General features: G+C 39.9%; 1 protein-coding gene across 4 annotated transcripts; it reads left to right on the forward strand.

The window, feature by feature from the left end:
* Positions 1 to 4,650: 4,650 nt before the first annotated feature.
* On the forward strand, positions 4,651 to 16,558 carry ZNF330 (zinc finger protein 330). Of its 4 annotated transcripts, none has more exons than XM_041461789.1 (10): positions 4,651 to 4,740; positions 7,588 to 7,716; positions 7,977 to 7,996; positions 8,125 to 8,195; positions 9,478 to 9,557; positions 10,788 to 10,914; positions 11,662 to 11,766; positions 14,263 to 14,309; positions 15,387 to 15,504; positions 15,841 to 16,558. In XM_041461789.1, exons 2-10 carry the CDS (start codon positions 7,597 to 7,599, stop codon positions 16,116 to 16,118), a joined length of 966 nt encoding a protein of 321 aa, XP_041317723.1. In that variant the 5' UTR covers positions 4,651 to 4,740; positions 7,588 to 7,596; the 3' UTR covers positions 16,119 to 16,558. The 4 variants fall into 4 exon arrangements, with proteins under 4 accessions (XP_041317723.1, XP_041317721.1, XP_041317722.1 ...); XM_041461787.1 differs by lacking the exon at positions 4,651 to 4,740 and adding an exon at positions 4,855 to 5,032; XM_041461788.1 differs by lacking the exon at positions 4,651 to 4,740 and adding an exon at positions 4,855 to 5,011.
* The last annotated feature ends 248 nt before the right edge of the window (positions 16,559 to 16,806 follow it).

Genomic DNA, 16,806 nt, shown 5'->3' on the forward strand with positions numbered 1-16,806 from the left:
GGCTGTAAAATTTCTTACTCATTTGCTCTTGTGCCAGAACAGGCATTTTGCTCACCCCTCTAACTCAGCACAGACACAGTAGGGATAGAAACTCCACTCTCCCATTCCAACCTTTCATTTTGCCAGATACAGCACATTCTTTTGGCCTCCTCCTATGGGACTGGCTTCTCAGTTTCCTGATCACCTTGGCATCTCCTGATCACTTATGTGAATTACTCTCATATTCTGTGACCAATTAAAACATTCACATTTTTCATTCTCCTCTGCCACATCCCCTGACAAGCCTCCAGCACTGAGAGAAAAATTCTTGCCATCAGTCATCCTCTGTCTGACCTTGATTTTTTTTCACCTTTTTCATTTCTGTCACACAGGTGCTGCCATTTATCACACATCTCCCTCCTCTTCCCAAACAAAGCCTCCCAGTGTCACCTATGCAGCAAATATATCACTATGTGTTAGCCTTTTGATGGGATCAGAGAGAAGAGAAACAAGGTAATTTATGATATTGCAATCTCATAATGGAAAAATAATACTAATAACTTGCCAGCAGACAAGTTATTTCTCCATAACAAAAAATTATAGCTTCCCCCTTATGTTACAAAATGTGTAACTGATTATTCTTGCACTATCCCCTCACCTCAGCAATCTTAATCAATATATGGTAATTAACATATGATGGCATATTAATTGTGCACATAAATCCCAGTATTAGCTTTACTGTATATCTTTCATCTCAAAAACAAAATAAAAAGCTCCAGTAAGATACCATGGTAAAAATGCTGTTCAGTATTCTGTTGAAGTCATGGAAGAAATGTGAAAAAATGCAACTTGAATATCATAGGAAAGATTAATAGATCCTAATAAAGAAGTTGACAACTGAGTGAGCTCCCTGACTCAAGACTCTAACCACTTAACAGCAAAATTTCTCTTTTTGTTTTATCTCTTATCTTTTTCTTTTCCCTCTTGATACATTCCACAGACATTGACCAGACAAAATAATCATCTAGAAATTTCTGGGGGAATGACTTTCCAGGGCTAAGATTAATGACTGCAAGCATCAGGTATAAGAGCAGGGGGAAAAGAAAACATACACACAAAAAATCTCTACATCATCTAATTCTAGGATGCCTATTTTAAAATATTATATTTGAACATGCCAATTCAGTAGACATCACTAAAGATTTTTGCCTCAAGTTATTTTGTTTCCCATTTCTTTATGTAGTTAAATTAACAAGTACAAATGTCTTTAGACAAAATTATCTTACAAAAATATTGACATGACTTTTAAGGTCTGTTGCTGCAAGGCCAGGATTTAGAAACAAATTAAATTTGATGTATGCCATTTCAAAGGTCATTTTGAAAGGTGTATGCTGCACCTATTTTACAATGCAATCCCCAGGGAGCCAAACATATTGAATGCTGCAAGTAGACATTGCAATAATTCAGATAATTATGGTAATAGGCAAGTAGGCAATAGAGTTTTAAATAGATCAGAACAAGCATATTATTTAGAGAAAAAAGAAATTTAAATTAATTCAATTAGAAGTAAATTACAACAACTCACGTCAATATTTATTTCAAGTTGAGAGATATTATGCTTTCTTATAATTTTAAAGAGACTGAGATATTACAGCAAAAGGCAGTAAAAATATTTCATTGTCATCCAGCATAGTCCAGTGTCACTGCATATGAAGGTCTTATCTGTTCTAGAATATTGCCATTCTGATAGAGGCTGTGCACACACCTAATTTCCTGATTTTCCTTTCTGATCTCTATAATTTTCAGTAGTAGAAGTGAGAAGGCATGAATCCTTTATTATTACATGAGTAATGTAAGGAATAAGTAAATGTCCATTCCTTAAACGTGCTCTCACAGCAAAGGAAAAATTTTTATGAGATGAGTAGAGGAAGAAGTGAGCAGAACAACCCTGAAGATGTTCAGTGTCCACGTGAGCTGGTACGCGGTGCTGCAATGGCACTACTCAGCTTTGGCTCGGGAGAAAGCAAGCCCACCTTCCCTCAGACAACTGTTTGCAACACCCTTTTACTGAATTATTCCAATTTGAAATGTGAATACACTGCCTTAAAAATATGTATCTGACCAGCTATCACTATGTTATCAAGAGTGCCACTGCTCTGCCTTGCCACATAACTCTGAAAGGTGAACAAAAAAGAGAGCGAGGTGGAAAGATATTGCTTAAAATTTCTTAGTTCTGTATCCAGGAGATCCATTTATTTTTGAGAGATTCTGATTCATTAGCATCCTCTAGCCCTTTGTATAGGCAAAACTAACTTTATGAGATGCATGATGACACGGTGGAGTGGAACAGAAGAGAAAACCTGTGCATGCTGCTGCAGGGTTACGCCTTTAGCGTGGGAAGACCAGCGGCTCTGCTGTCATTGCATCATTTATCTTGCAGAAGTGACTTTCACTTTTCTCTCTAGTGACCTCAGTACAGGTAGCTCAGCTTAGGGTTAAGACAGTCACCAATGTGCTGTCTTGAAAGCTCTTCACTAGACACTATACCTTTTCCAGGCAGTGTAGGGTGGCCCTCACCTCTTATCTTGGCCAGCCAGACAGTAAGCATTAAGTGAAGACGTGACAGTTCTGATCCTCTGTCAGGTAATATGGAATGATAACTGTTCAGAGACACACTCACTGTCCTTCCACTGCTTCTTGCACAAAGTAACTGAAAACACCTTATAAATGAGGCTGATTCTCATTACTTTCTACATTTTCCTTGAATCAAGTCTGCAACAACTCCCCAGCGACTAGTCCAGTACTGCTAATGGAAGTTCTGTAAGCTCTAAATTGGCTATTCTCATCTTTTTTTTTTTTTTTAAATTCATTTATATTTCATCCCTAGGCCACTCTGTTGGTTCTGAAAATGTTTTACTGTTCATGAGTGAAGTGACGAACTCCTGCCATCTAGAGGGTGGTTGCTGAAACATATTTGAGGCAGATAATGTTTCACGGGGTAAAATAAAACTAAGATAAAAATCTTAGCATCTATATATCTCCTTGGGACTTTTTCTAGAGTTCTCCTTCTTTTTCATTCATGAGTTTATGTAAAAATGCCCGGTCACATCTGCGCATGTGTAAAAGTCCTTTTTTCAACAGTTCCATTCATTCATGAGAGCTTAGTAGCTGACTAGGATAATGATTATAAAATAGATTAAAACTTTCTGTTTGTGTTGTAACCAGGTGTCCGCAAAGGAGTAATAATTAGCATTGACTCCATGATTCTCAGAAGGCTGATCAATCACTTTATTATTCTATACATATTAGGAAACCCATCGCCCTTACAGAAAGTCACAATACAGATGGACCCAATTGGTCCTTGAATCCAAACACATCACCATTGTCCAATTAAGAAACCAACCTTTGGTAAACAAATCTCCATAACACATTCCACATGTTCACAACAACAGGTGCAGCACATGAAGATAAGAATTGTTTATCATTCTTTTCTCTGATCTTCTCACAGCCTTCCCCAGGACAATGCCTGGGAAAGTTGTGCATTGCTCTCCGTGGCCAGAGAGCTGCTGCCACATGTTTGTATTTTTTTCCAATGCTATAACATTTATCGTAATTGTGTTCTTGCATTCATGGTTGCCTAAAACAGACTACAATGGTCACAAGCAGAATACAAGAATATAGGTGATTAATGACATTCATTAAGAAAAGTGAGACATACAAAAACTCCTCTAACATCTCAGAAAATATGGTATTTTCTACTTAGGTTTTTAGTTAAACAGTGTGACTAACAATACTGAAAAATTATTTTTCCACACACTTTCTCATGAAGAAGAAGCATCCAGTTTAGTGACCACCACGATTTTTTTTTGTTACTAAACAATAATGCTGTTTTCTGTGCATCCCACTAACCTGCTGTGAAGATCATGTCTTGAAGGAAAAGTGTGACAAGCAAACAAATTGTTGTGGGAGAATCAACAACAGCCTCACAAAAGTTAGGAGGGTCTTCCTAGAAAGGCAATGATGGCCCATGAAAACCTGTGTCTCTCATTAAATGAAAATCACATTCCATAACCAGAAGCCAATTTTCTGGAAGAATTACATTCACCAAGTACAATGTGAAGCAACATAACCACCTCACTTCAGTGAATTGATGATCAAAGCATACGAAGCAATGCCCTGGACCTTACTTATATGAAATATGTATCAAACCCTTTCTAGGTGAAAGACCATGAAATACACTGGAATGCCATCCATGCACTCATCTTCCATTAAATATATATGCAATACATCTTCTAATGATTTTCACAAAGGGTTTTCTAGGCAATATCCATCCGTGACAGCGACTTGCATAACCGCAGAGGAGACAGAGCTGTGAGCAGTGGTTTTTTTTATAGCACGGTATAATTTCTCTTTTTCAGCTACACTGTATTCCTACCATTTAGGCTAATCAATACTTCATTTTAAAAACAGCTCAAGCCACAGATGAAAGAATTCAGAGGTATCTTTTCAGGTACCCATTACAACCACAACTAGTCGTTATAATTGCTATGTCCAAAATTCAGTTTCTTGACAAGTGAGAGCAGAGGTGCAAAAGCCCATGCGAGCAGATGCAAAAGTCCTTCCCTGATGCCCGCGCCGCATTCCGTGAGGGGAAAGTGGCAGAATCGCGCTCAGAACGTTCCCGCCGGGCGGCGCGGGCCGGGCGGGCAGCGCACCGCGGCGCACCGCCGCTTCCGGCTTCCGCGCGGCTGCCCGAGCCAGGTTGGAGGGGGGCGGAGGCGGGAACAGGAACGGGAACGGGAGTGGGAACGGGAACGGGAACGGGAGTGGGAGTGGGAGTGGGAATGGGAATGGGAATGGGCGGGTGGGCGGGCCTGGGACGCTGAAGGGGCAATGGTGCCTCAAAGGGGCCAGGCTAGAGGCGTTGAGGATCTCGGTTCCGGGCCCTTGCGGCTTCCATGCCCGAGCAAGCGAAGCGGTGTCCGGCTCCCCCATAGTCGAGTACCGGGGAACGCGGAGCGCGGCGATCCAGGTTGGCAGCGTGATGCGGCAGGTTCGGGGGACCCGGGTGCTGAAGATGAGGGAAAGCGCTAAAAGCTGAACACCGGCAATGTGCGTGCACACGCCAAGAGCAGTGCTGCTGTCGGCGCTTCACCCCACAGCCTGGGAGCGGATCTCGTCCGGCTCCCGGCGGGACGAGGTGCCGGTCCTGAGGAGGCAGTCGATGAGAGGGGACCTGAGGAAAGCCCCGCACACCTGGGCGCTTACAGCACAGCAGCCCACAGTGCAATTTTTAGCCACCTTGCTTTTAAAAAGGGGAGTAAGTCATGGGCATCACAGTGCCTGGAAAATTTTTTGCATTATTAGGGCATTCAGTTCATGATCCTTTTAATTATGAACTACTGTTAATACAGTTTTTAAAATTTTTATTTTAAATTGTAATTTTGTATGAGTGATGAAACAGATTTTGAATATGTATAGAGTGAAAGCTGTTTGATGGTCAAGCACAAGAAACCTTGAAATACAGAAAGCCTCTTCTGGGTGTTGGTATCTGTGGCCTTACAAGGGTAGCCACACAATGAATAGCCCGTTGCAGCTGTTCACCATGTCTATGACAGCAGAGTGAGCAGTGTATCACCAGATAATGAGGCAAGGCACTGTCCTGCTCAGCACAGAAGATCCAGGAACCTGCTGGTGGAGTCAGGGGTGTCTTTGCAACCTCACCAAGGACAAGAAGCTGTGACTTCAGCAGAACTTAGATGCCAGGCATTGCTAATGCACCTCACATCACAACCACCAGCTGAAATACACCAGCATTCTTTGGATGTGTAAATCTGGAGGGAAATCTGTAGTCTTTGCCCCTGGTTGCCTTAGCAAATAACCCCAGGAGAGAGAGTAACAGGAGGTGAAAATTTACAGAGTGGAGCACAGTGCTGGGAACCCAATATTCACATAGCACATTTTAGGGGTTTTCCTTTGAACTGTTCACCTCATTCCTGCATAGCCTCCCGATATCTGAGCTCTGCTCCTTGTGCCACAGCATCTGCCATTGAGCTGGGGAGCCACACTCACTCCCACAGCTGTTGCTGTGACCCAGCCACAGCATTTCACTCCTGAGGAGGAAGCTTTAAATGGAGAAACAGCCTTTGTGCAGAATGCTCCCCATGCCCCATGCAGGAGCTCCAGTGCTCTGTAGGGCAGCACAGTCGTACCCTCTGGGGCTGCGGGGGGAACCAGGCATGGACCTACAACCTCTTATTTTCGGTCCTTCAGATGCACTTTTCTCTCCCACACACCCCTCAGGGGTGTGGACTGCAGACAGAATCCACTGGATCTTTCCTGCCTGAACATTTGGTAACAGTGTGCCAAAAGTGGAGGTAGAACACTCTCCAGAGGCATTTGAATACTAATTAGTATTTTCAAAAGAGGTGATATTCTGCTTTGAAAGGAATTGAAGGTAGACAAGGTTTATGCTGTCATAATTTCTGGAATCATAACATTGTTAAGCTCTAGTCCAAAAATTACAAAGATGGTAAATTTCTTTAAAGATTTGAGCCCAGGATAAAGACAACAAACAATTTAAATGAAAGCTTAGCAGGAAAGAGTGATAAGAATATTGATGTACAGGATATTGTTATTATATGGTGTTTGAAAGCATGGATTCACTCAACAGCTTTGCTAAAGGGACCTGACATTGCATTTCTGTTGTTACTTAGTTCAATGCAACTTTCAGAAAACTGCCATCTAAAATTTCTCGTAGCCTGTGTCCTCAGGAGGCGCTGGGGCAGTGCTTTTCATGAAAAACAGTTTGTCATTTTGGTGCTTTCTATTATGAGGGAAAGTGAAGAAGTCAAGGTATAAATACTAACCATTAGATTCTGTTGTTAAATCAGCATTTGAGTGGTTTGAAAATTAGTGTGGAGCCTGATATTGGACTCCCAGTGTCAGAAATGTCACATTCTGGAATGACAGTTGCCAGCAGGCAGCACAGCAATATAATTTTGACTACAAAATATGACACTAATGCAATATAAACATGGTGCAAAGTGCAACAGCGCAAGAAAACTGATTTATGTGTGCTATCAAAAGCATATGTTAGTATCTGGTCAGGACAATATATTTCTGTGTTCAGGAAAGGTAGGATTCCTTTGTTTATAAGACCTTTTGAATGATGATACTAATTTTTCTTCCAAGTTGAAGCTGCTAGAATTGACTGCCTGTTGATGCTGCAACTGTCTTTACAGATGCTTATTAAACAGGCAAGGCTAACCAAAACCAGAGGTCCATCATAAATAAACCTACAGATAGTAATGGTTTCATTTTTTTAAGGCAAAACCCTTCAAAGAGAGTTAAACACAGAGTTCAGGACAGCAAAGTTTTCCAGATCACAAGTTTATTTATGGTTCATCACATGGCTCTTCCTCGTGGATTGTCCCCTTATTCTGCATTTCAAAAGAAACTTTCAGACAAGAAAGTGAATGGAGATGAAGCACAGTTAATGCAGGAACTGTAAAATTCAGGTTTAATGCTGGATATGTCATGTGTGTCCATGTATTTACTTACATAGTTTTATGTGCATTGATTGCATACCTATTTTTCCCCCCACAGAGAGTAAACATGCCTAAAAAAAAGACTGGTGCTCGTAAGAAAGCTGAAAACCGTCGGGAACGTGAGAAGCAGATAAGGGCTTCACGAGCCAACATAGACTTGGCCAAACATCCTTGTAATGCTTCAATGGTAAATTAAGTGAAAGTATTCTGTATTAAAATACCTAATTTTTAATTATAGAAACCTAGTGATAACACTTTGAATGCATTTAATACCACTGGAATGACATTCTTCCTACGATCCTTCCTATTTAAGGTTACATTTGCACCAGACAGAATATTGATCAAAAGGTTTGGATCCTAATCGTAACTCCCTGTGGTGGTGTGTAAATTTTGTATATTTTATCTAGAATGAAAATAATTAACCTGTGTTTTATTTCTTCTCTATAGGAATGTGATAAGTGCCAAAGGTAAGAATTTTTACCCTTCTAAAACCAATAGTTTATTATTTGTTTCAGATATTTTACAGGTATTTCTAATGCTTTCTTTTAAAGCTTAATATTTTCTTTTTTTTTTTTTTTCACCTCCACGTGCCTAGACGACAGAAGAATAGAGCTTTTTGTTACTTCTGTAATTCTGTTCAGAAATTGCCCATTTGTGCACAATGTGGTGAGTAGAAATAGTGAATGAAAACAAGCTGTCCTCAGTCCTGTTTGTGATGTTAAACTCTCAGTATCTGTGTTACAGTTGTTTATCTTAAAGTACCTCTGTGATGTGGAGCAGGTTCTTTTGAATCTGCTGTGAATATCCTTGAGAATTGATCTTCTTTGATCAGTATATATGCCTCTAACCCCTAGAGGTTTGCAAGCCTGGATCATGGTTTGTCTTCTTTGGAAAAATTTGTCTCACTTCTTTTAGGTTTGAAAAATCAGACTCTTTCTGTAGATTGACCATGTGGAGCATTGTTTATAACTGCAGCAAAACTGAAAAGCTCTGACTGCTAGCAAGGCACCAATAAATACTGCTTTTTTAGGGATTATATAATTTCTGATTAATTCAGTATCAATTAAAGCATCAATATATTATTCACCTTGCATGGGGTTGTAATGTAATATGCATCTCTTTTTATTTATGTGGGCTTGAGGGCTGATGCTTTGAAATTAGAAGAGAAGGACTCCTAGTGACAAAACTGCTCACAGTGAGGCAGTGTGAGGCAGTGTGTCACCCTTTCTGTCTCCTTTCTGTCACCATGCAGTGAAGTACTAAAAACATGCTCTGTCTCATATCTGTGTGTTGCATTTATCTTAATCTCGAGTATGTTTTTAGAGGAAAAACATTGCTATCAGCAACCATAATACTATATTGAGACCCAGGGTTTTCCAAATGAAGATCATTAGAGCTGTTTGATGCTTAATCAATCATTGGAGACTGTAAACCAACAGCATCTTTGTTAGAGGAGTCCGTGAGGGATGGGAGCAAGGTAGCTCTGTTGCAGTGCTCCACAGCCAGTAATGCCCCCACCACATCTTACTGCCCAGCTCAGCTGCTTTTATGGTGGGACAGAACTAGCAGTGGTTTTAAACATAACTCTTTAAGGTTTCATTGCTGGTCTTTGACTTTAGTTTTGTTCTTTGTTTTGACATTTGAAATTTTTGCCAGTGCCTCAAAACACAGAGCAAGACCAGTATATTGTCTTATTATCTCAGTACAGGGACAAGAGATTTGACTGAAAACAGATAATAATTAATTTAAGCTAATGAAGGTGTGAAGGTGGGTTGCAGAATGCAGCAATAATGCAAACATCTTTGCTTGCATTATTTTTACCTAGATTTATGGTTAAGCACAGGCATTTAGTTGAAGTGCTGTTCTTACATAAACATGCATCCTGGTTTTTTTAAATTTTATTTTTACATAGTTTTCTTATGGTTGCTTGCCTTTTTATTTTAAACAGGAAAAACCAAATGCATGATGAAGTCTTCAGACTGTGTTATAAAACATGCTGGTGTGTACAGTACTGGACTGGCTATGGTGGTATGTATACAAAATTACAGCCTTCTTTGCACTAGGAGGATATTCTGTGCAAATCTTCCTGGAAAAATTATAAAACAGATGTATGGAATAATAGCATGCACCATGCTTTTCTGTAACAAACTGATTTTTCCCTTATACTGAAACGCCCAAACTTTTAAGTTACAGATTCAGCTCCTGCAAACTCCAGCACATGTCCTGGATGCTAATGGATCTGTGTTGGTGGCAGTCCCTAAGCACATGCATGAAGAGCACTGGAGTCTTACATGCACCACAGAAAATTCCCAGCCTTCATTAAAATGTAGGATTATTCTGCAGAAACCTGCAGAGTTTTGTCGCTGTTGTCTTAGTACTGCAGAGGCCATCAGTAACACAGAGAGGAATCTGTTCCACTAGAGGGGAATTTTAATGAACAAAACCCCTCTTTTGGGCTCTTTAATTAGAGATAATCATAGCTTCATGTCTTTGAAGTTTTGTTCTTTTCCAGTGTCTGCATTCTGGAAAGCAAGGTGTGACCTGTCACAGCCTTTGGATTAAATGGTCTAAACCTCTATCCTGTTGCTGCCTGCAGCTGGCCGTCAGCTGTTCTCAGTAACACGGCCAGCTTTTACATGTTGGTGTTCCTGAACTTATCCCGTGCATTCACTGATGCAGGAGTGAACACATCAACACTTAAATTTGGATTCATCATTGTTTTCTTAGCTTTGTAATGCACATAGTAATTAGTTACCTATGGGCTGAGAGAGCTTCTTAAATGCTACAGTTAAGGATAGCTGAAGCAGAGATCTTATAATTTAATCAAAATAAAATATAGTGCTCTAATCTAGTAGAGTTTAAAATCCAAGTGAGTGATTTCAGCTCTAAGAGTCTAGAGGCATTTTTCAGGTCTTTGAAATTTCATTTTTTCTAGAACATTGTTATCATTTATGGATCCCAGGTTTCACCTGGAAGACACGATTTTCTGTGTGCAAAGTGTGTGATAAGAAATGTAAAAACCAGGATTGAGATAGGTAACCACATTATTTTGCACCATACATAATCCTGCAGAAATGAATAACAAACAAACATGAACTGTGGAGCAGCTTGGTTGGAACACAGGTTTGGTTCAATACTCTCACTCAGCCAAAGCAAGCCCATTGAGAGAATGGATACTAGGATACATTGAGGATTATGGAATAAGTCTCTCTGTTGGTATTGCAGAAGTCCTGAAGTGATATCTTGCTGTGATTGCAGGGTGCAATCTGTGATTTCTGTGAAGCCTGGGTGTGTCACGGGAGGAAGTGTCTCAGCACCCACGCGTGTATGTGCCCTCTGGCGGACGCAGAATGCGTTGAGTGTGAAAGAAGTGTCTGGGACCATGGTAGGTTGCTAACATTTAAAAATAAGCACATATAAATTACACTTCTTCCCTTCCATTTCTTAAGTGAATGTACCTATATTCTTAACATAGCCTTTTTAGTCTTCACTAAATTAGTCCTTGCAGTATGTTTGTTCAAAGTGAGGATTCTCCTCGTTTTAAAAATAGTCATTTTACAGTGAGGAAGGTAAATGACCTGCTCAAGAACACTCAGTGCTCAATTCAGGGATGATTATGTAATCTAAATTATAATGGTTCTATCAGCTTAATTATTCACATAATTAAGCACTGCATCAAATTGCCAACAGTTTTCTGCCATTCTTATTCCATTCTTCTGGAATGCACAGGTATATAGCACAGGTATTTGGATTCCCAGTTGCTTAGGAAACCATGCTGATGTCCTTTTGTTGAATCTTTTAAAGTGTTTATTTCAAATGTATCAGAGCTGAGTGGAGAAGACTGGATGAGAGTGTGATCTGATTTAAGAAAAACAGTTAATGCTACAGTCAAATTGAAATGAAGAAAAGTACTAGAAGTAATACTTGCTTTATAGTTATGCTGTCTTATATTGTAGCATAGGAGGTATTTTTCAGTGTAAAAATGGATGGCAGTGTCTAATTTACGACCTTGAAGCATTTGTCACAGAAGGTAGAGCTGGTCTTCAGTCAAAACTACTGCCTAAACTGTTTGCAGAGCAGGACTTGATGCCTCTGCCCATTGTTGATTATTTTGCCTTGATATATCTTTCAGGAGGCAGAATATTTGCCTGCTCTTTTTGCCATGATTTCCTGTGTGAAGATGATCAGTTTGAACATCAAGCCAGCTGCCAAGTTCTGGAAGCAGAGACATTTAAATGTAAGTTAGTTATTCATAATCCCTTTCACCACAGCCAAGCAGACTCTCTACTTGTTTCCTTTGTGCTCCAGAATACTCTCCACTACCTTTCCCAAATAGATTTTGCCACCCCTGGAGGGAAGGGCCTGTTTCCTATACACTGGATTTTGGTATCCAGTTATCCAGACTAGCACTTTTTTCATTTTCATGGCCCTTTTTCCATTCCAGAGCATATCTGGTAGTTGTTTTCCTGCCAGGCTCTTACAGGCCTCCCATGGGAAGCTGCCCTTGCAGGAGCCAGCATTCTCCAAAGTTGCAGTATTGGCAGTAGCAGGACTGCAACAAAACAACTGGAACTGCTGATGCTGCTTTTTCACTCCACCAAGCTCTGCAGGCAGAAGGAGCTGTTTTCCACTCTTCTGACCCAGTGATTAACTAGTTCTAGATACCTGTTCCTCCTGAAAGAGAGCTGCCCTAAACAATGCCACCTGTCTAAGTCTGGCTAAACTTTCCCAGGTTGCTGTGGAAGGCTTGTGTGCTGGTGAAAGGTTAGCAGCTGCTCAAGTCCTGAGGAAGGCTGTGACTCAGCAGTCATCATCTGACTCAGTGAGACAGGGTGAACACAGAAGAAAGTGACAAAAATAGTCCCAGAGCACGATTTCAGTGTTCATTTCCTCACTGACCAGTGGACTGTGGACATGCGTGTGGGTAGTGTATCAAATGCTGATACATGTTCACTCTTTCTGAATAAAGAACAGGTAGCTGAACACTTTATGTCTTTTTGAACTTTGATTAATTGTGTGGATAAAACTGCTGTTTGTAAGAGGACATGCCAAACATTGCTCACCCATTACTCATCTCTGGCTGAAACAGTGTATCTTCAAGGGAAGTTAAAAAATAGAACAACAATAACACAAAACAAGCCAAAACTATGCATATTTGAAATAATGAAATTTTTCTAGCAGCATTTCTTGCCTACCCACCATTAAATACGATTTGATTTATCACAAGACAAGTATTTGTTTGTCCTTCACAAAACTTGCATGCATGTATCTTGACTATTGCAACATTTTCAATTCTTATTGTAGAGATTGCAGGTGGTCTTTATCGTAAGGCTGTTTTCCTTTGAACTGACTAATCTCTTGTCCTAATTGATTTCTCCTGGTCCAGAATATTTGCAATGTTAGTATTTTAATCAATGTCTTTAGACATCTCTTATCTTCTTTTCATCTTCCATACTTTTGTTCCTAGACAGCTATTTTTTAAGTCTTGCTTAGCTTCTCTTGATGTATTCTGCCAGAATTCCCTTGATATATTCTACCAGAATACATTTTATTCCTGCATAGCAATATTGAGGCAGCAGCAGCTGTTCCATAAGAATGTTTCTTCAATGATTGTTGGAAGCTCTCAATTCACAGATGTGGTATCACACCCTAAATACAGAGAGAGTTTTTTTGAGGGTTTTCACTGTATTTTGTGGCACAGAGCAGACTTGGTAGAGACAAGATTTTTGTCAGTGAGGTAACAAGATTATAAAACCTGTACTTTTAAAGAAGACATGAACTTCAAATGTGGTCATGCAATTGTAGTATAAATCCATTTTAGCTGTGAAAAAGGCGCTGTTACTTTCCATCACTGTCTGAGAGAGGTTTTTGAAGTGCAGGTACTCAAAAAATTATGAATATATATTCAGCATCAGCATTTCCAGTTCAATCTTTAAACACACCATAGCTCTAAATCCCACATCTGTCCTGCTCATGTGGAGAGCTCATGATACTTATTATTTCAGATTGAAAAACTGCTGTCACAGGGTTTAGACAAGGAGGAAAGGAATGAGTACTTGCACAGAAACTGGTAATGTACGCGTTACTGCTTCACCAAACTTCATGTTGCGCCAGTTCCTGAGGGTTTGCCTTTACTGTACTCCCTCTAGTGGAATAATAAAAACAATTTGAAGCTCAAGACAAGTTAAATTTTGGGCACTGATTCTGCTCTTTACAGCTTGTGTGTCAGCTCCAGTTCTTTAACACAGATAGACTCTTTTATGAAGTTTTGTGCAGTCAAGTACATTTCCAGAGGATATGACAGAAAATACAGAATGTAACAACTTTTCTAGGTTTGGAAGTTTGCAGGCTTAAAGTGTTCTTACATCTCTAGCACTCCTTCGTCTGAATGCTGTGAGAAAAGGAAAAGCAAGATGAGACCTTAACCCCAAATTGGTTCTGGAACTTCAGGTTTTAAAAGTTTAGAAGCTCAAGAAATAGTTAAATGCTTTTCCCCTCTTGAAATTTCTTTTTTTTTTTTTGTGTGTCAAAGTGAGGTTTAGAGTTAAAAAAAATCTAGTAAAATGGCGCTGTGGGGTAAAATGATTGATTTACATTGCCAGAGTACAGTTGTTTCAGGGAATTAAAAATAAATGCCTCAGTTATGGTGTTGCATACTTTTACAAGGTTTTAAAAACATGATAGGTCTGCAGTTTCCAAGTCCTGAATTTGTCATACTGCTTTTCTCCAACAGGTGTCTCCTGTAACAGGCTCGGGCAGCATTCCTGCCTGCGTTGCAAGGTAAAGAGTAAAGACAGTTGTGAGGAGCTGATTCTCCTAGGCCTCCAAGGCTGGTATCAGGCCTTGCCACATCTTCCTTTCCATGATTAAAAGGAAATTCATACTTTTGTATTAGTTTCTGTAGCTTGGGGTCAAACCTGTGGGGGACAAAAGGTCTTTTATCTGTGCTTGCCTGTTAACCACAAGACAGTGTGAGGTGATCTTTACCCAACCCTCTTAGTTTAAGTTGGGTCTGCAACATGTTGGGGCTTTAAAAAACAACCAAGACAACAAAATAAATCCTTGGTTGTGAAGAGAATCCAAGGCTTTGGAAAATGCTTTGATCCAGTGTGGAACTGCAACAATTAGAAAAGTTGTTATTTTAAACAGTTAGGTGATCATCTGACTAGAAATCGCTTCATCCAAAGGAATAATCTCCACAGCTAATCCAGTTGTCCATATGAACAGGCTGATTTGTTGACATTGGGCTTACGTTTATACACACTCAGAAGTAATTTTGTATAAAATATTCCACCTGCTTCATCATCAGCATTGCCCAGATTTCTCCAGGTGCTGGTTCATTGCCTACTCTTACTCTTCTTACCTTCCATATGTTTTCTGTGCACTCTCCCACGGCATCGATGGCCTATTCCAAATAGTTGCTTTTTCCAGGTATTTTCACTGCACCCTGGTGCTCAGCGTGTGAACTTCCCATCTCTAATTCTTTCCTTCAGGCTCCTGCATAGTTTTGTTCTGGCATACATCTCATTATGTTTATTTAAGCTTGTCAGCACAAACCCAAGCTTGCCAGGCTCCTTGTGGGCAGCACTGCAATCCAGCCCTGGATTATATTACTTTCTCTGCATGTTTACTGGCACTTTTATTCAGCCTCTTCCCCAGAAACCCTGGAACCACGTTGAGCACAGAGTGGTTCCTCTGTGCACAGACCCCATGTCCACTGCAAGAGAGAGCTCATTAAATTTTAATCCCAGCCAGAAAACCCTGCTGCTGTTAGACACATTTTTGCTTGCTTGTTGTTGAAGAATGTGCTTCTGTGATTAAAATATTCGGCCTTTGCACTCTCCCTTTGACACACAGGCTTGTTTTTGTGACGATCATGTGCGAAGTAAGGTTTTCAAGCAGGAAAAAGGGAAAAAGCCTCCTTGCCCTAAATGTGGCCATGAAACTCAGCAGACAAAGGATCTGAGCATGTCAAGTAAGCCAGTTTCTCTAGCTAACAAGCCATAAAAATGCCATTAGTGATTAATCTCTACCTAGGAGCACTGAGTAAAGTCTGGTTACATTCAATTGTTTTGCACAGTTTTGCTTCATTTGTTTTGAGAAAAACTGTGTTTCTGAGTTCTGGAATAGAGCAGTCTCATTCTTAACAATTAATTAATTCTAAGAAAGTGAAAGCTTTTGTCTAGTTTGAGATTTTAGTTGTGGAAAAATGAAAAATAATTGCCATTTAAACTACTCTTCAAGTAGTGAAAAAAAGATAGAAATGAAATGTTGGATTGGTGGGAATATGATGATTTTTCTTTGCCTGCAGCACGTTCTTTGAAGTTTGGCCGACAGACTGGAGGAGAAGATGCAGATGGAGCTTCTGGTTATGATGCTTACTGGAAAAACCTTTCCTCCAGCAAGACTGGGGATGCAGGTGACTGTGAGGATGAATATGATGAGTATGAAGCAGAAGATGATGATGAAGATGACAATGATGAGCGAGGGAAGGATTCAGATTCTGAGGCCACGGATGTATTCAGCAATTTGAATTTAGGAAGGACCTATGCTAGTGGGTATGCACATTATGAGGAATCAGATGATTAAGCTTAGTATTCTGGCTTTGGAAGGAGCCAAGCAATGCTTCACTGAGTTGTATACATGCTAGTAGGATAGCTCTATCGGGTACTAACGTATCAGAGTTAGAGAGCAGAGAGTGTGAGACTTCTGCAGTAACTCTGAAGGACATTTTTCCTGTAGATGAACTGATGATGGGTTTGGGATTGGGGGAGAAAATCAGGGTATTTTTATTCCCCTAAACAACAGAATGGTTTTGTCCTTGAGTTACTGAGTATAATGGTTCAATACCATTTTCTCCTATCAACACAGGAACGTGGGAAAGCTGTAGCTGTTGCTTCCATTTGCTCATCAGAAATGAAGTTATTTTTTACAATAATTTTGTTAATTGATTTCATACATTATGCAGTGGTGGGTTGGTGACTGCATTTTTTTTTTTGGTCTGCACAATAAAAGTCAACTGCATCTAATAAACTGTCATAATTATTGATCTCCCTTGAATAGCTGGAAGGCAGATTGTGTACAAAGTGTAAATTGACACTTAAATTACTTCCTTTTTTATGTCAGTATGGCAGATAAATGTAGTTCTTTGTGTATTTGCACATCACCTTTTCAGTATTTTTATTAATAGATATTAATTGGTGAGGCTATGTATAGTCACTATAAGAACACCCCAGATAATCAAAACCTTTATGGAAATAAAATGTTGGTATCCTCT

The sequence above is a fragment of the Pyrgilauda ruficollis genome, unplaced genomic scaffold (assembly GCF_017590135.1).
Source record: "Pyrgilauda ruficollis isolate IOZ18807 unplaced genomic scaffold, ASM1759013v1 scaffold154, whole genome shotgun sequence".
In the NCBI taxonomy this organism is placed as follows: Eukaryota; Metazoa; Chordata; class Aves; order Passeriformes; family Passeridae; genus Pyrgilauda; species Pyrgilauda ruficollis.